General features: G+C 39.1%; 1 protein-coding gene across 1 annotated transcript in view; it reads left to right on the plus strand.

Annotated features, from left to right (window-relative positions):
• The first annotated feature begins 3,694 nt into the window (after window positions 1-3,694).
• TIAM1 (TIAM Rac1 associated GEF 1) overlaps window positions 3,695-26,104 on the plus strand; it is a 91,062-nt gene continuing 68,652 nt past the window's right edge. The window contains exon 1 of the mRNA XM_063305443.1: window positions 3,695-4,664. Within this exon, the coding sequence (XP_063161513.1) occupies window positions 3,696-4,664 (969 nt within the window). The 5' untranslated portion in view covers window position 3,695. The remainder of the gene's footprint in view (window positions 4,665-26,104) is intronic.

Below are 26,104 nucleotides of genomic sequence, written 5' to 3' on the forward strand. Positions count from 1 at the left end.
CATTATTAGCCATGGAAACCAAGTTGCCTTTCCCTGTTAAAGGGAGTTGAGACAGACCTGGGTTTAAAATAATTAGCTTGCTGCTACTGTATGTAGTTTGAGCCTGGAGTACATTCAATTCAGGGAATAGAAGTTTTGTTTTGTTGTACCTTTCTTCCCATTTTCACAGTCTTAAAACTTAGCCTGCAGCAGAAAGTACAGATCTGATGGTAATAGCCTCCCACCAGAATCTAATTTAAGTTTGCAATCTGTTGTCTTGTAAGGTACTTCATATTTAATGGTGGTGGTATAAGTTCAGGAAAGCTAAAATGTTGGGGATTTTAATTTAGCATAATTTTTCATGCTTCTTGTTATTTTGACTGAAGTTAATTAGGAAGAAAAAATCAAAACAATAACAAAATAAATTCTAAGTAAAGAGAAGATTTGTCAGGAAGCAAGAGTTGCAGGAACCAATAGTCCTCATTTACAGAAATCTTTTTGTTTATAGCTAATATGTCAGTGTATTGGTCTGTAAAGATTTATCACCTAAACAGCTGATAAGTCATAGCAATTAAATCAAGAGCTGCAATCTAGAAAGTACCTAGTTCATTTTTATTAGATTAATTATTAGATGATGATGATGATGATAATGATGATGGTTAGATTTACATTCTGCTTTCCCTTGAGGACTTCAGAGTTGTAAACTCTGTGGGAGAGGGAGGGATTCAAATCAGCCAGGAAGCTTCCATCCCTAAGCAGGAAATATTTGAAAGGAAGGAAGCAATAGTAGTCTTCAAGAGGAGGCATCTTTTGTTTGCGGGAACAAACATAATCAAGGAGTTGGTCTAGAATTTTCATTTGATTTCTTTTAGCATTTATTTATTTATTTATTTATTTCCCAACATTGAAAGTCATCCACCTATAATGTGTTAAAATAACTCCCTGAAGACGACCAATATCATATTCCTTATCACAGAAGAGTGGCCAAGATTGAGAAAGAGTGGACTGTGTTAGTTTCCTAATAAATTAATGACAGAACTGAGATTTTGTGATTTTTAATGTGAAAGCTCAAGAGAACTATACAGGCCAAGGTAGACCCCCCTTTTCTAATAACAAAGGCCATTATTATATTAGTCTTAAAAGCCTGTTATGCTACATAGATTTCACTTCAAAACTCATTTTAGAGTACTACCTTTACTTCGCCAGCAAAGACATCATAGCGATATGCTTCCTTTCATTGAAACATTTCAGTTAGGTTAAGAAAGATATTGCCCTAAGAGAGATTTTGGAATGTTGTTTTGGCCAGCACTGCTTATTTTGCTTTTTCAATTGTTTTATTACAGATATAGCCAGTATGTAGCCTGGCCAGTATTTCACTTCTCTCTAAATAATCGAACATTGCAAAAAATGTAGTGGAATTAAAATTTTCTTTCTCCACATAAACTTTGGGTGGTGATGAGAAAAATCTTTAAAAATTGAGTAATGTGTTTTTGTATTTGAACAGCATCCATGGCAAGTTACAAGCTCCAAGTTTGCGTCAGCTAGAATGTATTAGGGCTGCTTAGATAAGAGCACTGTCTTACTATCATTTGATATTGGTGGCTAAAGTTTTTCTATTAATTCCCCCATCTGTATTCCCAAAGATAGTAGTAGGCAGGGAACCATTATCTGAGATTCTTTGTGGTAGCAAATACATTCCTTCTTGCATTAATGCACTTTTGTCTTAGCTGCTTTTATTTTCCACTCAGTATAGATTACTCTAAGATCACTTTGGGGGGATAGAGAAGCTTTTTACATTTTGTACATTTACGTCCATTATTTATATTTTGTGCATGGTTCATGGTATGTCTTAACTGAACCAGCACTTTGTCTCCAGTTGCCTTTCTGAGAGCAAGTTATTACATGCCTAGGGATGGAGTTTCTGTATTCAATCAGTCTAGAATGAGTAATTTCTAAAACTGCTTCATGCTTTTTCTCACACAGTGATCTCATTTTTTTGAGGGTGATTTGTCTCAGAACAGATTTTTCCAGCTTTAAAGAACTAAGGTGAAATATGGTTGTTATTGGAAAAACAATGCCTGGTAGTTCCCAAGCTTTATCTCTCTGTTTCTTCCATAATTCGATATAGAAAATGAGTGAAGACTAATCCTAAATATACTAACCTTGGGATAGAACCAAAGAGACCTAGGACTGTGCCCCAGATCTAGTCATTGCAGCTAAGAGAGACACACTCAACATCCCTTGACTCAAATTAGTTATCCCTAAATCTTTAAAACTAAACTCTTTTGCTTCTATTTAGGATTGTTGAAGAGTGAGGTATATATTCTTTGACCTTTGAACTTTTGGAGGATTGGAAAGGGAATAACATTTTAAAGTAAAAATGTGAAGCATGTGAAGGAACAGTTCTCGGCACCATTCATAAGCTTTGTCTGAAAGAAGAACATGGGGCAGCTTTTCTCAGATATGTTTGCCATTCTGACCATAATCCAGTACGTTTGGAGGATACTAGTTTGGGAAAAGCAGGCATACAATTTTATCAAGGCCAGCTGAGGATGTTTTACTGCCTAAAGAGAAGATGGTGCCCCCCCACCAACTGCAAACAATTTCAACTAAATTAGTCAACAATTACTTGTCAGGCCAGAGTCTGTGCCAAAAGGAGAAATATAGAAATGAGGAGTCAGTCAAGTAGCATGTGCCAGTGTGTGGGTGAGTTAGTATATTACACAACTATCCAACTTGATCTTGAAAAGTTTGATAGGCCAAGCAGTAGAAACATGGCAGGAGAGAGGAAGAACCACTGATTCATACTGATGCTGCCCATGATATTTCTCTGATTTAAAAAACTGTTAAAGAAATTGCTGAAGTGAACCCTCTCAAAGCCTGGAACCTTTGTTCTCCTTGGACCCTTCTGCCAAGCATGAAGTGAGTAGAGAAGGGTGGGAGGAAGCAGATTGTGAGCACACACTACTAAAATTTGCTGCCTGAGGCAAAAGCCTCAGTAAGGTTAGTTTTGCCTTGTGGCAGGGTGAGTTACCTTGATAGACATGGGATAGCGTAATGCCCATTTTTTTAGATAGGATATGTAGAAGAATTTTACTGCCTGAAAGATGCTTGTAGATGATATTTGGGTTGTTTCTAGTAAAGCTATTCTTTTTTATTATTTCTGATTTTCCCCAGAGCTGTGTATATACCATGCTTTTAAATGTTTAAAAAATGGTACCAAAACAACCCACATTTTGTGTTCAATTAAGCTAAATTTTGCAGCCTTTATTTATGGTGCAAATTAAATAACTGTTGAATGATCCCATTCTGCTAAGATGTAATGTGAAAAAGAATATGTACAACTCAAAACAAAATTTGGCTGAAACAAACAGGAAAAATAAGAAGGTACATCAGATGGAACATACTAACATGTGAAAGGAGATTAAGCAATACGGTATGAAAATGCATTATCCAATGATTAATAATTACAATCATTTTGGCCAAGATAAGGATTGTTTCCAGGAAGAAAAGAAGAGCTTATTAACTATGTCTGTGTAGAGGAAGATATATGTTACCTATTTGCTAGTGATATACAAGAACATGGCAAGCTATGTTGCAGGCTTAAAAAACCAAAAGGAAAAAGTAACATTTTAAAGTTTACAGAGCATAAATCAAAGGTCATTGAATATCTAGTTTCTAACAATGACATTTCTGTTCTTGCAGGTATTAAAACAATGGGAAATGCAGAGAGCCAAAGTGTAGAACAACAGTTTTATGGAGACAAACATGCTAGTTTGGGACGAAAGCATACATCACGTTCTCTTCGCCTTTCAAATAAAGCAGCTCGCCGGACCAGACACGCATCCTCAGGAAAAATTACTCACAGGAACTCAGAAGTAAGCACAAGATCTAGCAGTACTCCCAGCATCCCTCAGTCATTAGCAGAGAATTGCCTGGAGTCTTTTACCCAAGAATCCAATTTAGAGGATTTTGGAAGCCCAATCTGGGTGGACAGAATGGATATGGGCTTAAGGCCAGTTTCTTACCACACTGATTCTTCTGTCACTCCTAGCATGGATAGCAGTACAGTCCTTATGGCAGCCTCAATACAGAGCATGCCAGATTCAGAAAGCGGGAGACTCTACAGAGACGAGTCAACGTATTTGGCTGAAGTAGGGGGTAGGCAACATTCTTATTCAACAAATGGGACCACATTTTTGGAGCCTATGACTTTCAAGAAAAAACGTTCAAAGTCTGCAGATATCTGGCGGGAGGACAGTTTGGAATTTTCTCTCTCTGATCTTAGTCAAGAACATTTGACAAGCAATGAAGAGATCTTAGGCTCTCCTGAGGAAAAGGATGGTGAGGAGATTCGAGGGAGAGAACCTAGCAGTAGTCGTCAGCCATTGGTCACATGTCAGCGTGCCAATTCCATGAGTGACTTGTATTCTCCTAAAAGTTCAACTGTTACAATAAATGGTGGACCGCGTAACATGCTAGGAGGGTACTGTCGGAATATAGGGTCTCATATCCCAGATTTGGAAAACCACAAAATATCACCAAACACAGTGGATAATGTTTCCTCCTATAGTAATTACAACACACTTCCCTGTCGGAAATCTCATTGCCTTTCTGAAGGAATCACTCATGCCAAAATGAACCACAGCAATAGTATGCATGGCAGACGAGCAAAAACAACACAGGTAAGAGGCTCATATCTTTTTTCAAAATAGACACCAGGTTTGCTGATAATTCTTTTATTTAGATAACTCCAGATAAGTTATGTTTAGTTTCAGATCCTTTATAGGTGGTAAAAGGGCAATATAGTTATTGACAGAACCAAAGCAATTCCTATGCTTTAAACAGAACTTTGTTTTCTAACGCTTCTTATCTTACTTGAAAACTTTTTTGAGAATAAGATTCTCAAAACACCCTTGATGGTAATTGAACGTAAGATGAATAGTAGAGAACAGCCTTTCCCAAACTAGCATTTTTCAGATACACTGCAATTAGGTCCCAAATTCCCCAGCTGGATTGGCCAAAGGTATGTCCCAACAAATGTAGAAGGCATTTAAGTTGGCCAGGACTGGAATAGCCATAACTCATAGCTCAAAGGAACTGTATTTTCACTCCAGGAAAATTTCACGAAAGGTGAAAAATCACCTGCTTAATTATCAATACATACACAGTCCATGAGGTCTGAATTTATTACTAATGTTGGAAGGAGAAAACAACTTTCCTCTTTTGTTGAAGAAAGACTAAAAAGAAATTTATTATACAATGAGCTGTTTGGTGGAGTGAAATATTGCTGCTAGCCATGGTTACTGCTGCCTTTTTTTTCCTTTTATTTTTTGAAAATAAATATGCTTAAAAGGGAAAAAAGCAATGTAGAAGTCACATTCATCAACACTGATTATCACGGAAATCAAATGAATCTTGTTTTGTTATCAGAAGTACTGTGGGATGATTGCCTGATAAAATTTCCAGCAGCTACTGCCTGATCACATTCTGTTTTCCCTTGCAAACTATTATTAAGCTTTCAGTCATCTTACTTTTAACTAAGAGTACACATCTATATTTTGACCAATACAAACACCCTGGGAATGCATTCTTATTCTAGATATGCAATATGAATTAATAGACAAATATGAAAAATATGTCTTCAGTCCAGAAGCTTTTGCAAACAATATTGATTGGCAAACCTAGAAAAGAAGAGAAAAATAGAGCTGTCTTCCATTTTTAATAAAGAGAGCCATAGTTTTTCTTAATTCCTTTTACCTTGACAGGCTAACATTTTTATGAACAGTCATTTCAAATATGCATTTGCATTTGTAGTTATTTTAAGTTTTGATTTGGGTTGACTGCTGTGCATTTTTCATTGTTCTGTGCTGAAATGGGGTATGAGCCAAGGTAAAAAAATGAAACTTATCTCATACAATTTATGCTCAACATGCAACTCTTCCTATTGAAATATGTTTTCAGTAAATAGCCTTTGCAGAATTCAGATTTAAGAAATAACTGCTATGATAAAGTTAACTATAACATTCTTCAGTAATCTCTATTTGCCTTCCTTCAACATTTGATGTGAAATGTAGTCAGTACTGTGAAATGGAATAGTCCAGGAAAAAAACTTGAACAAAATAGGTCAAGGCTAGGGATAATTAGATGCTTTCCTAGGATTCTGATTTTCTTATTTTGTCTACCTTCGTATAGTGGGAGGGCTTCGATGATCCTCAGAATATTGGCAGGAACATTGGCAGGAACATGAGCTGATAGTGCCCTGGTGGGGTCACTGTGGCAGGCAAGGTCAAAAATGAAAGGTATGAAGCTAAAGGTAATTCACAATGAGAGGAGGGCAGGTGGGACTCTACAGTGAGAAGGAAGCCGACGAACTTAGGAGAAGTAGCTCCAGAACCAAACCTGGAAGAAAGCAAACCAATTCTGCCTTGTTGCCAGGAGAATGGACAGACATGGTTATAACATTAAACAAGTTTAGGTGCCTGAGGGACTCAGGCTTGAGTGTTCTCCTTCCCTCCTCCTCCTCCCTATTTAAATTTATTATAGCTGCCCACTCCCATAGACTCTCGGTGGCTTACAAATAAAAATACAAAACAATCAAAAACATTAAAAACATACAACCCTGTAGGCAGCTCAGACTAAAGCAATCAAACAATAACAAATCAAAACGGGGCCCCACAAACACATCAGCCCCTGGTCTGAAACCAAAGCCAGGTCTTAAGTGCTTTTTGGAACCGTAGAAGAGAGGATGCTGTCTGTATCTCTGGGGGATACTGTTCCAGACGATGAGTGCCTTGACAGAGAAGGCACGCATCCTCGGTCCCAGAAGATGACACCTCTGTTAGAAGGGACCTGGAACATACCCACTCTGCCAGCATGTACCAGGGGAGCAGAAACAGTTGGAGATAGTTACTGGGGAAGAGCATTAAACTTTCATGAGTAGATTTGAAAATGATTTGGAATAGGGAAGGAAGTGAGACAAGGATGCATTTTATCCTATATGTCTTTAATTTACACAACAAATATAAGAGTGGTAAGACCAGGAGCAATGGCTCCTGGAATCAAAATTAGATACCAAAACACTAACAACTGATATATGCAGTTGATACCACTTTGTTAGCTGAAAGTTTAGAAGGCTAAGAAGTTCTCATTGTTAAAGTAAAAATGAAGATGAAAAATCTGGTTTAGTGTTAAATGTTAAGAAGACAATGTTGATATCAACCAGCATGCTTAATGTAAGGGCTGAAGCTGATGTGGTGGGAACAAGTAATTCTCAGGTCAGGCAGAAATATTATGTAAATATTGAGCAGATGGTCCCCACTCTCAAGGCCAGGAAGAGAATGGCTAAATTTCCATTGACTCAAAAAAGTGGGAAGAAAGGCATAGGATTTACATAGTGAAGCAGAATATGTAGGGCTTGATTGCTGTGTTCGGCAGCAAACAGATCTTCAGTGTATGTATGACTTCTATTCTGTCTGCAGTAAAGCCATTTATTTGGTCATGTTTCTGTGGGCTTTACCATTAGTGAATTCCTTAGTCCCTTAGTGTGGAGATTTATTGCTGAACCCAGCATGAAGTCTGGCATTTAGTGAACTCACAGTTTATAGAAAACAAGTGAAAGTCTAGATTTTTTTTTTTCCTGAGTTCAATGTGCTGGGGAAGTCAGTAGGAGATTATTTAATGCTAGGGAGGAAGGCAGTGACAACCTAGACAAGATCATGAAGGATAAGTATATGTCTGTGACAACAAAGATCAGAATAGTTAAAGCAAAGTTTTAACTCCAGTGATTATATGGTTGTAAAAGCTGGATATTGACAAAGAACTAGACAAAAATGATACCTTTCAGTTATTTCAATTTGTAGGCAATTTGCTAAGAGTAGTAAGAGTACCATGGCTGAAAGAAGGATCAATCTTAAGCAAAATAAATACCAACTGTTTCCTTGAGGCAACTATCAGCAAGCAGAAACTCCCATACTTTTATGTGAGCAAACAATGCATTGGAAAAACTATCTATGTTTGCCATAGAGGAGGGAAAGGGAAGACAGTGGGTGGACAGAATCAAAGAAAACTGGAATATTCTTAGAAGGGCTATGGATTATTACTGGAGACAGGTTGAGATGACATTTGTCCATACAGTCATCAGGACTCTGCCTCACTTGGTAGCAGCAAACTAACTATATGTGATGGAATACAGACTGCATCTTGTAACCCAGAAAAGGAGAAATTCTGTATATAAAGAGAAGATGGGGATGGGGTGGAAAGGTGAGAAATCCCTGGATTTGCACCCAGATGCCTCTGGCAATGCAGCTCTCCTAAGTGCTATTCAATTTAACAGTTTTAAGCATCCTGCAAAGTGCTTGTGATCTGCAAAGAGAATGCGTTAGAGAGAGAAGCCCACTGGGTAATGAAAATAAGTCTAAACAAACAGAGTGAATTTGGAGAGGAGGGAGGGAACACATGTCTCCGGTGACACTGAAGCAGCTGGAGGTGGGTTCTGGATTTGTTGCCTGTGCTTCATCCATGAAGATGTGCTGCTTCTATATATAACTATGACATTTCAAAACAGATGCTGCTGTTTTCCCACAGCAAAAGTTCTATAGCTTAAAAAAATCATATATACCAGCACTTTTTTTTTCTTTTTGAGGTTATTTATCCAGGACAGATTAAATGTCTGGTTTAAGATTAGAAATAAGTAGATATCTGCCTTGGTGCCTACTGGACTATTTTCCCATTGGACTAATTTTTAAAATATCTTTTATTTAAAAATAGAAAGGAACATATTGTAAAACATGGTGCTAGCTTTTAACACTTTTTAAAAAAAACCCTGAATTGCCTTAAATACACATATGCCCCATAGGTATTTTTAAAAATAGTAATAGTGAATAGCTATAGCCCAGTGCTTTCTGTAGAAGTGTTATCTGTTTGGTCAGGAAAAAAAAATAAGCTAGAGGATAGAATGGCACATACTGGTGAGTCTGGATCAAAATCCTCCCCTTATGGTCATGTTGTGACATTATAATGTAGAAGAGGGGCAGTGGCTTGTGTTGCAACACCATGACACTGCTTATATCACTCTGGCCCCTTTGCTCCCCTCTTGCTGTCACTGCTGCTCTAGAGTGTGTCAGGGAGCTGCATCCTTAAAAGCTTGCCTTCTGATAAATTGATGATTTTTGACAGGCCACACTCAATCAACCAAGTTTTCTTATGGCAACCATATTGTTGGGCACTGACAGCACAGTCTCAGAACTCTAAATGCTTCTGAAATAAACACTTTTCACCATTAGCACAAAAATGTTGAACACAGAACATGAAAATTTTTTAAAAATAATAATTTGTCTTGAAGTATATTTAATTCAGTACCAGACAACCCATGACCCATTGGGTCATCGTTTCAGAGATTATTTCCTTACCAGATTCCTCAATGCCTTCAACAATGGCAGAGCTTCTAATGTACTGCCTTCACTGGAAAAGTTCTTAAAAATTCAGGGAGATATTCAGAGATGTATCTGCCTTGAAAATAGCCCATGTTATTCCTACTGAACTGTATAGCTCAGTCAAACATCAGGAGTTGACCCCAGGAAATGTTTTATGACATTTTGTATTATGTCATAAAATGTTTTATGGTAATTTTTATATCATATAATGATTTATAAAATTTGCCAAATTTCAATTCCACCGGAGTCATGGGTCCCAGATTTTGGATGCATTCTGTAAGTTAGCCCATTTGAGGTACCTTGATTCAAAAATTGTTGCCCTATGATGCATCATTTCACCCAGTTAAAAGTTACACACAGACAAACAGGAGAGTTTAGTAGTACATAGATATTTTTAAATGAAGAACACAGAATAACATCTGAGTTTCATTTTGAATCTTGTAACGTTATCCATGGGAATAATTTGGAAAAGTTCAAAGCAATTTTGTTTCTCTGTATTGGCTGAAAATTATATCTGTGGAAAGTAAGTCTAATTTCAGTAGGCACTTGTTCTGTGATATGCTCTCAGGAGATCTTTATTCATAGGCTTGTCTTTCAATTTTGGGCTGTTCTAAGGATACTTTGCAGAAATTATTCTAGAAAAAAAGACAACAGAGCTACAAATCTGAATACACTGACATTTCTCTTTGCTCTAAGCTATAGAAAGGTAATAAATAAAGGGATGACTTAAAGCACTAGCTTTCCTCAGAATGATTAGATCTACATATTATGTTCATATTTTCTTCAGATGTGGAGAAAACTGATCCATCAAATACCAAATCTGTGAGGTAGATGATCCATGATTCAAACCTGCTTCTAAAATGGAAATTCAGATGAAATGGAGCCAATAACCTTTACACTTAATTGTACAAACCTAGTTCCTCATTTCAGTGAAAGTATATAAAAGCCTATGAAAATTCCTTGTGGCTAAAGTGAAAAAAAAAATATGGTTTTTGGTTTCCTTTATTTAACTTAGAGGTTAAACAGTATAGATTTTGAGAACTGGAGTGTTTTTTAAGTGCTTTGAAATATGTGAATGGATGCAAGTGATTAACATCTAAAATATTGGGGTAAGGGCATCTACAAAGCAGTTAAGAATTCAGTCTAAGTGAGAAAGGTCCCCTGGAGAGGGGGAGGAAATATTGCTTAGATTTTGCAGCTTAGGTTGGCATAAAAGCTCTGAAGGAAGCCAGCTTTTTGTAGCATTCTTTTCTTGAACATAATGTTCCTTTTGGATACTCAAGTTCTGAGCTTCTTTCTGATCCTTTTCAGACAAAAATCTATTATTCCAGAGTAAATCTCTAGACCCTTTGCTGTCATTTCATGTCACTCAAGAACTGTTGCCTATGCAAACCACCCCAGCGAGGTCCGACCTTGATGAGAAAGACTGGTTGTCTTAGTTGCCTTCCTTTCTATTTGAATGACTCAAATGACAACCATTTCTTGACATTAAAAAGGAAAAAGGTGGTAGGCTATAGTTATACAATGGGGCTAGTTGTTCCTCAGCTTTAGCAGCCATTACTGTTTCTTGGGAGTGTGTGTGTGCAAAAACATGGTAGTTATATGCACCTCCTGAAAAAATATATTTAGGAGATAATTGCATTCTTCTTTTTAACAATTACCACAAATGAATTTTGAGCTGGCATTGCTGTTCTGCAATCAGTTGTTCTGATTGCAACATTGCTGTTCTGTTGTCCATTGTTGACTCTCATGAAGTGTCCTTATGATGCTGAGAATATTCTTCACAGTGACCCTGCAAGGGCTCTCCCAGTTCCTCCTGCCCCAGGAATAGGCAGGAAATAACTGCTTATAATGGGAGCAGATACCTAAGTTGTCATTGTGATTACAAGATGAATAGCTAAATTTCAAAATAAAATTTTAAATTCTTGTTATTGGTAGTAGGAGCAAATTGTCACATACAGAAGAATGTTGAAAATGTTTTTCAGTAATCGCTTACTGTTCACATTTCTGAATGAGGTATCCACAGCCTTGGTTTTTCAGCTGTGTTTCAGCTGTGAAAAGGGCAAAATATAAATTGGATGTGTTTGTCAGATCACCATCAGTTGTTGACAAATCTGCTTCTATCTTGGTAGACTGAACCCAATTTTATTAAAAATAATGAAGATTAGAGGGACACAATCTGATATGTCCCTTGACAGGCTTTTGAACCTTCCTGGTTATACATATACACTACATTGAAAGGGGATTTGTTTGTGCTTCTAGTGACTTGCCTCCATAAGAGTTTTTGTACCCTAATCCCTCTGGGTTTTCAATAATGGTAATTAATTTGTATTTTAGCAGCACTGATTAGAGCCTGATAGTGTAAAGCCACATTGGGATTCAGATGGAATTCCAAGTATACTGGATGAAAGTTAGATCCATTGAAATCAGTGGGATTTATTTCCAAATAAGGGTTAACTGAATGAGGTTGAAAGATTGTATTTTAAGCATGCTTGTTAGGCATTGAAGTAGGCAATGACTTATTTATTTATTTATCTATAAGATTTATATGCTGCCTATCTTGTGAAACATATATCTAGACAGCTAATAGCAATAATAAAAGCACAACAATAAAACAATCCAATGAACGAACAAACAAGAAAAACCTGGCACCCAATCAATGACATCTATCCAACTATACAGTCCACGGAGCTCCATCCTTGCTATCCCAGTGCCTGGGGGGGAAACCAGCTCTTAATGCACTAGGTCCTACTAGATAGCAACATTTGAGGAAAGGGACCTGGAGCATGCCCACTCTGTCTGACTTAGTGAGATGGGCAGATAACCTCAGACAGAGGTGGTATTGCAGATAACCTGGTCCTATGCCTTATAGGGCTTTACAGGTAATAATCAGTACTTTGAATTGCACCCAGAAAGAAACTGGGAGCCAGTGAATTTTTTGCAGCAATGGTGTAACATGGGTGTACTGAGAGGTGCCCAGTATGGTGCAAGCTGCTGTATTCTGGAGCAGCTGTAATTCCTGGATGGTCTTCAAGGGCAGCTCCACGTAGAGTGTGTTGCAATAGTCCAACTGGAAAGTGACCAAAGCATGAGTGAGTGCAAGACCTCCCAGTCCAGGAATGGGAATAATTGGCATACTAGACGAATTTATGCAAAGGCCACTCTATTCACACCTGCCAGTTGCTCCACCTCTGTGCCGAGCCCTTCAAAGGTCATCTACAACACGACCAATGCTGTTTCTGTATTATGTCCTGGCCTGAACCCAGACTGAAAAGGGTCCAAATAATCTGCTTCATCCAGAGTCCTCTGCAGCTGAAAGCCACTCACCCTCTCAACAACCTTCCCTAAAAAGAGAAGTTTCGAGACTAGACAAAAGTTATCCAACACAGTGAGGCCCAAGGATGGCCTTTTTCAAGGCTGGTAAGACCACCCCTCCCTCAAAGAAGCATTAACCACTGCATGGACCCAACCACATGCCACCTCCTGGCAGCCAGGAGGGGCATGAGCCCAGAACACAGGTGGCCAAACTCACAGCTGTAATGACCTTGTCTGCTTCCTCAGGATCGACTGGCTCAAACTCTTTCCAGATAACTGAGCTCAGACATGTCTCAGTCGCTTCCAACAGACCTGCCCAGGCAGCATCTAACTCAAAGCAACTTTATCTAATGGATGCTGAGAATATTCTTCACAGCAACCCTGTGTTCCTCCTGCTCCAGGAGTTGACCTGGTCATTCAAAACAGGCCAGCTATCTGCAGATGCAGTAAGATAAGTCCTAGTAAATGCTCTTATGTTCAGCTAGCTTCACTCTTTGTCTTTTACCAGCAGCACTCTAGGTGTAACTTTTGTTACTTCATCTCCCGCAGTTTCTCAATAAACAAAGAAGCTCTATGGCATCTGCAAACACTCAGAGTCCACATAGGCATGATCCCATTGAGGGCTCCCACTGCCCATTCATTCCAAACATCAACCAAGGCCTCACCCGAACTAGTTTCCAAGTTGAAATAAATTCTGTGTCAGATTTACTTTTGAAATACAAAGTTATTCTGGACAACAAGGCATACCCAGAGATTAATTAGCCATTATTCTGAGAAAAAACCGTGTGTACTTTCAAATAGGAGGTGTAAGCTATACTTGTAACAGTTACATATACAAAGCTATACTTTATATATTTTGTGGGAATATGGTGTTTGGTAAAATTTAATTTTTTAAAAAAGGTTGGAAAGGAAATTAAGCTTTTATAATTATGAATTATTTTCCAAAATTGTTGAGCTTTACAACATTGTCACAAAGATGAAAAAGTACTCAGATCTGTTCATTGTATTTCAAACAATTTTTAGAGAATCAACTGCTCGGTTTAGCAGTCAGTACCCGAGTATTATACTAGTGCTAAAACATGTTATAGCAGTTTTCTCTAATATTCATTGTAAATGTAATGTTTTTCTCCCATTGAAATTCCCATTGTTACATATCAATTATTGTTTCTAAATTCTTCATTTAATCATAACTTTGCTTTGTTAGAATATACAGTATGCAAAGTAAAGAATCATATTTCATCAACAATTTATAAATAAGGCCCAACAAATGCTTTGAATTTGGTGTTACATCGTTTTAAAATTCAGTCTCAACTTCCATAATCATAATAATAAACTTTTCAGAAGAGAGACTATGGAAACTGAAGTGCAACATACCTAGAAAGGACCAGAGAAAGCTGAACAACAAATTTTAAGTGTTTTGTAAATGTCTACTTCTGTTTTACTATGTGGCTAAGCAAATTCCCTTTAGTTATCTATATATTAACAAAGATCTTAGCGTAATAAACGGCTATTATAAAACATGTATTTATCACTGTCGTTTGATTTTTCTAAGGCAACTAACCTAGAGCTAAAATACCACAATATAAAATATTAAATTTACAACAAAAATATCATTCATTAACTTAACATGAAATCCAACTGTACCTGGCAAATCGCTCCCTATTTTTGCATACATTCCTGTCATGAGTAAGGAGGGTGAGCAGGGGGCTCCCTTCCAGACTGTTAAGCACATGCGTAGCACTGAGGAATTGGTGAGCCATTCCAAGAGGCACAGATTGGGACCGCCTTAACCTGCGGGGTTTATATGGCTGGGTTTTCCCACATTTGTTCAGTTTGTTAGGATTACTGTTATGTATTAGCAATAAAACATTAGAGACCGGTTCCCTGTCTCAGAGTGTTTCCTGGGAGTCAGGACAATTCCTCAACTGAACTGAAAATTCAAGCACTTGTTAAAAGAATACCTTTCCTCTCCAAATGCAATAAAGATTGTGATTAGCATGAACATAAATTATGGCTAAAGTTAAAACAATATGTAAATCATATATTGGCCAGATAGGTAGTGTTCAGGCTTACTATATAGCAGCTTTTCACATCCTTATTTTTTTACAAAATATTTCCTGTGAAGATTCAAGAGGAATCTTGCAGTTTCACTTAGGGCTAACATAGGAGAAATGATCTTAAGCTTTTGATCCAGGGAATATAAAAATAACACTATTGCTGCTTTTTTGAAACAAATGGAAGGTTGCCTTTGTTTTTCTTCCTCTAGGACCAAAGAACCAAAGAGAAAAAGAGAGGATTCTATACCTGGCGAGTAGACACATGAGAGTTAGAAGTAACTGCAGATGAAAACCACTTGGTGGTATTAACAAACCTGAAAACCTTTTCTCTTACACATCAAATAATTAATAGTAAAATATTTTTGAAATGACTGGATTTTTAACATGGATGTTTTACCACTCTTTCTATTTCTGATGCTCAGGTGTGAGTGCTATTGCATATGTAATAAAAATCAGTAGGCGGTAAAGGTTTTAGGCCTGGAGAAGAACAACAAACCCAAGGAGACTTCCAATCATAGGATAATGAGATTTAAACATGTGGAATGGCCGTGGAATATTGAAAGACTGAGGGACTAAGTAGGAAAAGAAGAGAAAGAAAGAGTGGAAAAACGTTCAGTGGAGGAGGCATGGCAGGCTGGAAAAATGTACAAGACCACCCCTATCTGAAACATTTTTGTTGACGATCTAGTGCATAAAAATTAGGAGTTTTTTCTCCTAATTTTCTGCTTTAGAATAAAAATGCTTCTGAACATTTCTGAACTCATAACTGAGCAGCAAGCATTCTTTATCTTACTGCTGTATGAATGATTAAAAAGTGGATTGTTACATAGAGATATCCCTCCTTCTGTTTTTCTGTACAACAACAAATCTGCAAGGCAGGGAAAATGTGAGGGCTAATGTCTGACATAGTGAGATTCTCTGGCTAAGCACTGACTAGCATTTGGGTCTCCCCAGCCTAGTACAGTTTAACTACTACCCATAACAGAAACTGCTCTAATGTTTCTCATAGACTACTCTTATTTATTTATTTATTTATTTATTTATTTATTAAATTTTGCCACCACCCATCTCTCCCCATAACAAGAAATATGCAAAAAAGCACCAAAAAAAAAAAAAAGAGGAAGAAGCTGAGTTTCCTTGAAAAGCAGATACATCTATCACTAGCTTTTGGCTGTGATGGCAGACCTACCTGACCTTGGCTGATCCCCTCCCTATAAAACTAAGCAGGGATGGGTCTCATTAGTACTTGGATAGGAGATTACCAGGAAATCCCAAAGCTGTAACTTCAAACAGAAACTTATTGGAAGAAGGCAATAGCAACCCACTTCCATATACCTGCAAAAAAGCTTTACAAAGGCATATCCTTGTAATCAACAGAATTGAAGCTCAGCTCAAGAATTTTGACTTTACGACCATGGTTTTTAAGAAGGACCTGCATGTTCAAAGACCACTATGTTTCTGAATGCTGATTGCAGGATTAAAATATGAGTGACAGTACTATTACTTTCATGCTCTGTCCATTTTCCTATAAGTACATAAGTAGGATGGTTTCCAGAGTGCAAAACACAGAAGTTGGAACCTGGAAGTTCAGAATGATAAGAATGATAGATGTCAGAGAGCAAACCAGAGGAACAAACCATAATTTAGGATAAAAAAAAAAGACCAGAAATTTTATATACATGTAGAGCATGGGAAAATTTTGTTGCTTGAGTAGAGTTCCACTGAGGATCACTCTTACATTTTTTCCTTCTCAGAAAAAGCTAGTGGCCGGTCTAGAAGTAGTTAATCCTGAAGGCTTTTTACCAAGAAGAGTTATAGCTGTCAGCCTAAGTAGTGGTCAGTGTTTCCATATTACTGGGATGGTCAAAAGAGCTATGATTTTAAAGATTACATATTCCCGTAACCTTGGCCAGAGCCCCCAGGATGAAGTGGGGGGTGTTGGTTCATCTTGGCGGGCATGGATACCAGTGGTGCAATGGGCCCAGGTGGTGACGGTGTGACCGGGGCGGCCCCTGGATAATTGAACTGGGTCAGTGTCTGGTCTCTAGAAAAACGTCTGTGGGTACGAATTTTAAATTTAAGATCTGAGAATTTACGATTTAACTCTGGCCATCCCCCCAACCTTTTAGTCATCACTAGCTTTGCAAAGGGTTCCTCCAAGGTGAATGGGGTACTCCCTCTCGGATGTGAGAAGTGTGAGAGGGAGTATAGGTTATGGGTTGAGAATGAATGTATGGTAACACTCTCCTCCTGAGTGAGAGGCAGGGGGTGAGGAGTAGTGGATGGTGTGCCCCCTCTTGACTAGTGAGAGAAGCCGACGGGGGGCACAGTGAATGAGTGAGTGGGTGATGGTGGGGCTCTGACAGTGCTGAGAGTGCGAGCTGGTGCACTCAAATGGCCCACCATTGCACTACGACCGATAGAGCGTGTGAGTGTTTGAATGGAGGAATCCCTGTTTGCAACCAGGGTTCTTTGGAGTCCAGGATTGAGGGCTAATGGACTGCAAGACTCTGGGGATTGTAGGGCAGGACAGAGGATCGAGGTGGTGACGGGTCAGAGATGCTATAATGGGAGCCAGACGGCAGGCCATCTACAGGGAAGACGCCCTTGGTGTTTATTACCGGTGGCGTGTTCTGGCCCTCCGTGCTCAGACCCAGATCCTGGTCAGCAGACCCATGGAGGCCCTGACCTCCTGCTGTTGTTTTGTAATGCCAGGTCAGTTAAGGCCCCCCTCATTTGTGATTTGATCATGGAGGAGGGGGCTCACCTGGCGTGCATTACTGAAACCTGGCTGAGCCCGGAAGGAGGTGTCCCTCTTTCAGAAATGTGCCTGGCTGGGTTTCGAGTATGGCACCAGCCGAGACCTCAGGGGCGGGGAGAAGGGGTGGCTGTTGTCATCTGGGAATCTCTAGTGGCCTTCAGGGGCCATGCTCCACAAGTGACCGGGTGTGAGACCCTGTTTTTCAAGTTGGGTTCCCGGGAACAGCTGGGGGTGTTGCTACTGTACCAGCCTACCTGCTGCATAGCAACCTCCCTGCTGAGCTGCTGGAGGCCATCTCGGAGTTGGCAGTGGAGTTCCCCAGAGTTATGGTTCTGGGGGACTTCAACCTGCCATCCCTGGGATGGGTCTCCGAGGCAGCTCGGGAGTTTATGATCACCATGGTGACCACGGACCTGATTCAGATTATTCAGGACCCAACTTGGGACAGTGGCCTCACCCCAGATTTAGTTTTCCTGTCAGAGCAGTGGCAACTTGATCTGAGGGAAGAAGTACATCTTTCCCCTTTGTCATGGTCAGATCATGCCCAGGTGAGCCTGAGATTCTCCCATGCTGCTCCCCTCCACAGGGAGAAAGGACCCATTCGATTGGTCTGCCCCTGGCGACTAATAGACCCAGCAGGGTTTCAGAGGGAGCTGGGGGTTATACCTGAGGATCTGCTGCACGGTCCAGCAGAGGCCCTCGCAGCTGCCTGGAACAGGGAAGCAGCTGGGGCCTTGGACAGGATCGTGCCAATACGGCCTTTCTTATCCCATAGAACCCGACACTCCCCGTGGTTTACGGAGGAGCTGAGGGTTCTGAAGAGAATTAAGAGATGCCTAGAGCACCATTGGAGGAAGACAAAGACCGAATCTGACCAAACACAAGCTAGAGCTGTTTTTAAGGCCTGCCTTGTGGTGGTAAGAGCAGTGAAACGTCAATTTCTCTGCTCTTATTGCATCTGTGGAATGCCACCCAGCGGCCCTGTTTAAGATTACCTGATCCCTTTTGGGGAAAGGGGATTCAGAGATCCATCTATAGGGCCGAGCTGAGTAGTTGTCTGGGCATCTGCAGGATAAAATCGCTTGGATCTGTTCCAAGTTGGACTCTGAGCATGAGGCAGGGTCTGTGGAGATGCCTGGGGAATGTTCTTACCCAGTTATCTGGGAATAGTTTGATCCTGTTGAGCCCAAGGTAGTGGACAGGATCCTCCAGACTGTAAATGCCACCAATTGCCAATTAGACTCATGCCCCTTCTGGCTGGTGAAGGCAGCTCAGGAGGAGACGTGTGGTTGGATCCAGGCTATGGTAAAATTATCCTTGAGAGAGGGGGTATTTCTAGAAGCCTTTAAGGAGGTGCTGGTGCGCCCCCTCCTCAAGAAACCATTGCTGGACTCTAGTGTACTCGACAATTTTTGTCCAGTCTCCCACCTCCCCTTTTTGGGGAAGGTGGTTGAGAAGGTGGTGGCATTGCTGCTCCAGAGGATCCTGGATGAAACGGATTATCTAGACCCATTTCAGTCAGGTTTCAGGCCCAGTTATGGGATGGAAACTGCATTGGTCGCACTTATGGATGACCTCTGGCAAGACAGGATGGAGGTAGTGCATCCATCATGGCTCTTCTTGACCTCTCAGCGGCTTTCGATACCATCGACTATAGTATCCTTTTGGGTTGGGTCAGGGAGCTGGGGGTGGGCAGTGTAGTTTTGCACTGGTTCACCTCCTTCCTCCAGGGCCGGTCCCAATCAGTGTTGATAGGGAGCGAGACATCCAGCCCGTGGCCCCTTCTTTGTGTGGTGCCACAGGGCTTGGTACTCTCTCTGCTCCTTTTTAACATCTACATGAAACCTCTGGGTGAGATCATCACCACAGGATGAGGTATCATCAATATGCTGATGATACTCAATTATATATCTCCATCCTGGGTGAAGTAAGTGATGCCATGACCACCCTCTCCGAGTGTCTGGGGGCTGTGGGGGCCTGGATGGGGAACAACAGGCTTCGACTGAACCCCCTTGTTCCTGGGCTTTTGAAAAAGATTAGAGACCTGGTTTTGCCAGCAGGCTTGGAATGGGAGGGGGAATAGCCACACCTGGGGATGGCTAGCACCCTAAAGTGACTTTTGATGGACTAGTTACGCTCACGGACTGATAAAGAACTCTCAACCATTTAGATTCCATCACATTTTTATTTTTATTGTATTTATTGTATTTATAACTGTTCTGAATTTTAATTTTGTTTTTTATTGTAAACCACCCAGAGTCCCTCCTTGGAGGGAGATGAGCGTAATAAGGTTTGATAAATAAATTTAAAATTTTTTAAAAAAATAAATGATTTCAACTAGTACAATAAATGTGTGAGATCTTTCCTCCTACCCTGGCACCCTGCCATTGCATGTATATAGTCAAAATATAATGGCTCTCGATAATAATTACAATGATTTGGTTTGCTTTTTGTATTAAAAGTACAAATTTCAATTTCGTGCATACAACTGAAGTTTTTGAGCTAAGAAAATCTCTTGATTATATATTATACATTTCAAGGACATCTTGTGAAAATTCACAAAGAATTGCCACAACTGAAGAGAAACTGTTCAATTAGATGGGTGTTGTTTGGAACAGTTAACCTTTCCAGTTAAGTGCATTTTTGAATCATTTGTTTTCTGAATGTTTCTTTACAATTTTCTGTGGCTGGCTTGACATCTGGTGCATTGTAACCGATTTCTGTCTTAATTCATTTATGAAATTGTGCAGACAAGCTGCTTGCATGCAACTAGTTTGCTTCTTCAGCATTTTTCTTGTTCTATCTTGCATGCTGTGAAAATATATTTGGGTAAATGCAAATAATCCTTGTCATTTGCTGAGAGGCCAGATTGTTTACTCCAGCCCTAAAAAGAAGGTTTTATTTTCCTAAACATCATCAGGTATGAAAATTATCTCTTCCAGCCTGTTCTCGCAGTTAAGGTCATTTCCATATACTGTATATCATCTAACACTTTCTTAGGGAAACAGGAAAATAACAGATCCAATTAACATATTTCCAATTAACATAACATATTGGATGGGGTTGCACTGCCCCAGCAGTCCTGTGTGTAACCTGGGGGTTCTTCTCGACTCACAACTCCTGCTCAAAGAGCAGGTGGCAGTCACGGTCAGGAGAACCTTTGCACAACTGCGTGTTGTGTGCCAGCTATCTCCATTCCTAGACCAACAGGCCCTTCTCACAGTCACCCATGCCCTAGTCACCTCTCATTTGGACTATTGTAATGCGCTCTACATGGGGCTGCCCTTGAAAAGTATCCGGAAGCTTCAGTTGGTTCAAAATGCAGCAACCCACATAGTTTCGCGCAAGCCTAGACTTGCCCATGTGTCACCTCTTTTGCGGGAGCTGCATTGGTTGCCTATTTGCTTCCGGGTCCAATTCAAGGTGTTGGTTACCACCTTTAAAGCCCTACATGGCTTGGGGCCAGGTTATTTGCAGGACCGCCTTTCCCCAATCACATCTACCCAGCCCACCAGAGCGAGGAGGCAGGGCATGTTGCAGGTCCCTTCAGTTAGGGAGGTACATCTAGTGGGACCAAGGAAAAAGGCCTTCTCTATAGTGGTTCCCTCCCTTTGCAACTTCATTCCCCCAGATATAAGATTGGCCCCCTCCTTGGTCCTGTTTTGGAAGGCCCTGAAGACATGGTTCTGTGAATGGGCCTGGAGACCCCAAGCTTCAGAGCCAATCAGGTGGCTGGTATGAATGTGTTTGCTGCCACCGGGGGATGTCTATTGTGTTTTTATTGTGTTTTTACGGTTTTTAATTCTGTAAGCCGCCCCGAATCACCATATGTGAGTTGGATGGCCTTATAAATCTGTTTAATAATAATGATAATAATAATAATAATAATAATTATTATTATTATTATTCACTGAAATGAACCTGGATTTGTCATCAGACATTTAATCAAAAGAAAGCTGCAACCATTCATAGTTCTCTGGTAATGGTTCCATGCAATGCATATATTTGCAAAGCATGTGTGTCACATTCATATTTTACATTTTAAGATACACACAAAGACTCAGGAAGAGTATGAAGTAGACCATGATCTGAATCGCTTCTTCACTAGTTTGATGACACTGGCTGGACATTGGAAGCCATAGAGAAAACTAGAAAATACATCACATAGAATTTTTCTGTTTGTACTTTGCTGGTACCAAAGTGTAAGTTGTATCTTTATGATTAATTGGTATATGCAATAAGTAAATAAAGAGTACTGTGTCCCAGTTTTTAGCTGTCACTCAGTTCTTTGTTAAGTTATAACACATCAGTTATGTGGAAGTGCCACCAGCATCTCCACAGGCCTTTCATATCTAAATCTGTAACTCAGTATAAAGCAACCAATCCCATCCTGATGCCATCTAGATGTGTTAGGGAACCTGTCCCATATCCCTGCGTGACCATGCTGCTTGGAAATCATTAAGAAATTTACCCCAATACATCAAGAAGGTACCAAAAGCTTTTTCTACAGTAATCAAACTATTAAAACTCTATTGGCCAATTATTGTTACTATAATTTTCATTGTTTTCATCAAATACATTTCATTCAGATCTGAGTTTGAGCTCACTCTACTCCTGATGCAGTTCATCCTTCTCAATCCTGTAGTCCCATTGTATCAAATAACTGCAGCTGCTTCTCGAAATCTGATAGAATAGCTAAACCAAGAGCAAATGGAGATACACAATGTTTACTGCTGAGCACCATAGCTCAGGAATGGAGTGCTGTCTGCCAGCATCTTAAGGGGCAAACAGAAGTAGTGAGCAGCCACTTCCATAGACCTAAAACATGGGCTTGCATGGAACTACAATTTCAGCAATGTGTTGCAATTTAGGTACTTAACAAGTTTCCCTGGAGCAGGCCACATCTTGCTGTGTTGGTATTTTTCTGCCAAAATATCTATAAAACTCTTGCATTAACATGAGTGTTGCTTCTGGTGGGAAGCTATCAGTTTTGCCTGTGGGAATATTGCTGAAAACCTAAAATTTTACTGAGAAGCAGTAATGACTCAGCTTATCACCTGGATCAATTTTTGACAAAGAGGGGGGAAAAAAACTGTACTTCAGATCCTATCCATTGTTTCAGCTCTCCGTGTAATATAAAATCCACATGTAATTGGCCAGCCATCTGTTTTTGAGGTGCATCAGAAGCCTCAAGGAGAAGAACTGAACTACGTTTATAGTCTTCTAGGGGCTGCACAGTGTTTGATGCAAGCAGTCCCGGAGAAATGGGGGAAATACTTTAGGAAAACATCAACTTGAGGATTACTGCTGCTTTTCCTTTATTCTTGGATCCAGAGGAAGAGCTGGGAATCATGAGGAAGAACAAAAGGATAGTCATTTGGGAACAGGATGGAAAGAGTGTCAAAACTTCCATGCAGTGATATACAGAGTAATCAGAGATCAACATTTTAGGTTGAGCTGATCAAATTCACTTTTTTCTTTGCTTACCAACTTTGGCTGTGAACTTGGGAAAGTTTGCAAGGGTTAGGGGGCTACTTGTGTAAAATCTATACAGACCCAACTGCTTATATTTTGTATTAAGCCTCTACTGAATATCCATGCCATGATGTCTTGTGTTAGATTTCCAAAAGGTGTTTCTAAGCTAAAGTTTAGGCAAACAGGAGCTGATTTCATCCATGTTTACTCACAATGTAATTGGAAGGCAAGACATGGTTGAAAATCAGTCCAGAATTCAGTATACAATATGTTGGAATAAAATAAGTAACAAGTTTTCAGTTGTAAGCAGCAAGGTTTGGTAATGATGTTCCACCTTATGTAATTGCTGTTGCTAAAGAAGCACAGTAAATAAGCTTTCAGTTCAATAGAACTGCCAGGTTGAGGACAGATCATCTTGGAGAAAGTCTATGTGGTCACTAAGAGTTGACACCACTTGATGGTACTTCGTCCAAATGATGCACTTGAGAGGAAGGAGCTTATTTTGATTTCAAGGAGAAGAAAGCTCACTTAATAGGAAGGTTGCCACTTCTGGCTGACTGGATAGGTCTGAGTAAAGCTTACTTTTTCATCCATTGATTTTACCAATCTGGACAATATTTAATTACCCTTTCTTCCTTTTGTTATTAGTGATTTTTGTATAATCTATATAGTCACATTTCATTATGAAATACTTTTATTTCTGAGTTAATATATCAAGTAAAATGTGATTCCACTGTAGCTGTATAAATCCATCATTTTTACATGGCTGGATATTTCTACGCATTTTATGGATATGGTCACAGAGAACATAAACCCTGTAATGTGCTTCAGTGCTGGAATTGTTTGCATAGTTGACAAATATATTAACAGACTAGAAAACAAGAGCAGAAATATTGGAATAAGAGCTAGAGGACACCTTGTTCATTTTGTACATATTTTTGGAATATTTTTAAATAATCCTTTTTTGCTACTTTTAAAGAAATGACATGAGTAAGAGAATCTTGTTTTACCTTTCTATTTCAGAAATTCCTTCAGTAATGCAATGAGGAACTAGAACCTGTCAAATTTCACACAGTAGAGATGGTATATTTATATTTGTTAGTTAGTTAGTTAGTTAGTTAGTTAGTTAGTTAGTTTAGGCTGTGGCTCGAAATTCCTTCCACCAAAGTTATAAAATACCTGGCAACTTTCCCAAATTTGGCAAAGATTGGAATATGTGTTTTAAAAACATGTGCTTCCTTCCCTGTATTTTTGATACGTATTACCAGTGTTTCCAGAGATATATCCAGTATGTTAGTTAATCCCCCAGATCTGCTTTAAAAAAAAAAATAAAAAGGTTTTTTTGAAGTAATATACGTCAGAGCAAAATCTGTTTTCCATTAATATGTAGACATATCCTAAATCTATACTAGCTAAGGTTACATTAACATTAGACAATCTAAATACAAATCTCATACACAGCAGTGGCAAAACTAACATTTTATTTATATATGTATACACACACACACACACACACAATAGAAGTTTAATTACATTTAAGCAAGAATGGTTCCCATACATACAATACAACAAATATAATTGTCTACAGTTTGGCTTTTAAGGGGCCCTAAATGCTTATAAAGCCTCTTGTGCCGCAGAGTGGTAGGCAGCAGTATTGCAACCAAAACTCTCCCCATGACCTGAATTCGATCCCAGTGGAAGCTGGATTCTCGGGTAGCCGGCTTAGGTCAACTCAGCCTTCCATCTTTCCGAGGTTGGTGGTTCACACATCCCCTTTGACATCAGCAGCCTGATTGTTTCCTGCTAATATGATGTACAGGGAAAGAACTGTGATATTCATATATTCAGTACCTGTCAAGAGGATGCCAGTACATGGCTTTCCTGTGCAGTGGCCATACACAAATTCCAGAACCTTATTCCTTGACTGTAGGACAATTCCATGAAGAAGTAGGCATGTCCCACAGTGTATTTTTCCAGCTGTTAAAAATAATGACAACAATAACAAATCAAACAAAAATACAGTGAAATCTGTGTAGAACTTCCAAAATGTAACATGTGAAGAGACTCTAAATTTAAACTTACTTAGAAATCCACTCCCATTTGTTGGATGGTATGATCAATTAGTCATAGCAGTTGAAGTTGGGGGAGAACAACTCACTTGCCTGATAACTGAACTATATATATATTTTAAAGGATAATGCTTTATGTAACCTTCAAATGAACCCCTTTCAATTCAATGTGGTAATATATTTAAATACCAATTGGAATATGTAATTGTTTTCTTAGTTTTAATATAAGTTTAAACAATTTTATGGAATACAGTATGACATAAAATAAAAGCTACTTAGTGCCTGAAACTGCAATGTAGTTTTTTGAAAGCCATTTTTTAAAAAATGAGGCAACACATGAAAATGAATAGATAGACAAGCAGTGACTGGCAGCCTATGTGAAGCATAGGGATGGAATAAGATACAGCTGAAACAGCATTTGATTCAGTGCTACCTACATCTGTTACTGAAACTGTGAAGGTAGAAGTAAATTATGGCTTCACAGCTGAGGGTCGGGTTATGGGTTCACATTTTTGTAAACATCTACATCCATTAATCAATGCCACATTTTTAAATGGATCAAGTAAATTTTGCTAAACTTATCCAAATCCCTTGACTAGTAGTTCCAACCTTTTCCTTTAGGTAGATTGCTACATTAGCACTGAAAATTGTTAAGGATCATTACATAAACCAGGGATCAGCAGCATAATGACATGGTTATCCTGGCACATGTAGTTTCCATTAGATTCAAAAATTAAATAAAATTAATATTTATTTATGTATTTATTTGTTTTTTTTAAAAAAATCCAAACACTCATGTAGTCATCAACTTCCACAAGATGTTGGTGTTTTCATCTCAGGTCTCTGAAATTAGGGGCAAAAATTTCATGAGATTACAAGAGTGGATTACCAAAATATAATAATTAACAATCTTGTGAGATTTTGGCTATTTTTAAAAATATAGATCTGAATTTATTTTGATACTTGCTCTGGGCATAGCCTGCAATAACTGTGTTCTATGATCACAAATTTGGA

Source organism: Candoia aspera, chromosome 5 (genome assembly GCF_035149785.1).
Source record: "Candoia aspera isolate rCanAsp1 chromosome 5, rCanAsp1.hap2, whole genome shotgun sequence".
Lineage (NCBI taxonomy): Eukaryota > Metazoa > Chordata > Lepidosauria > Squamata > Boidae > Candoia > Candoia aspera.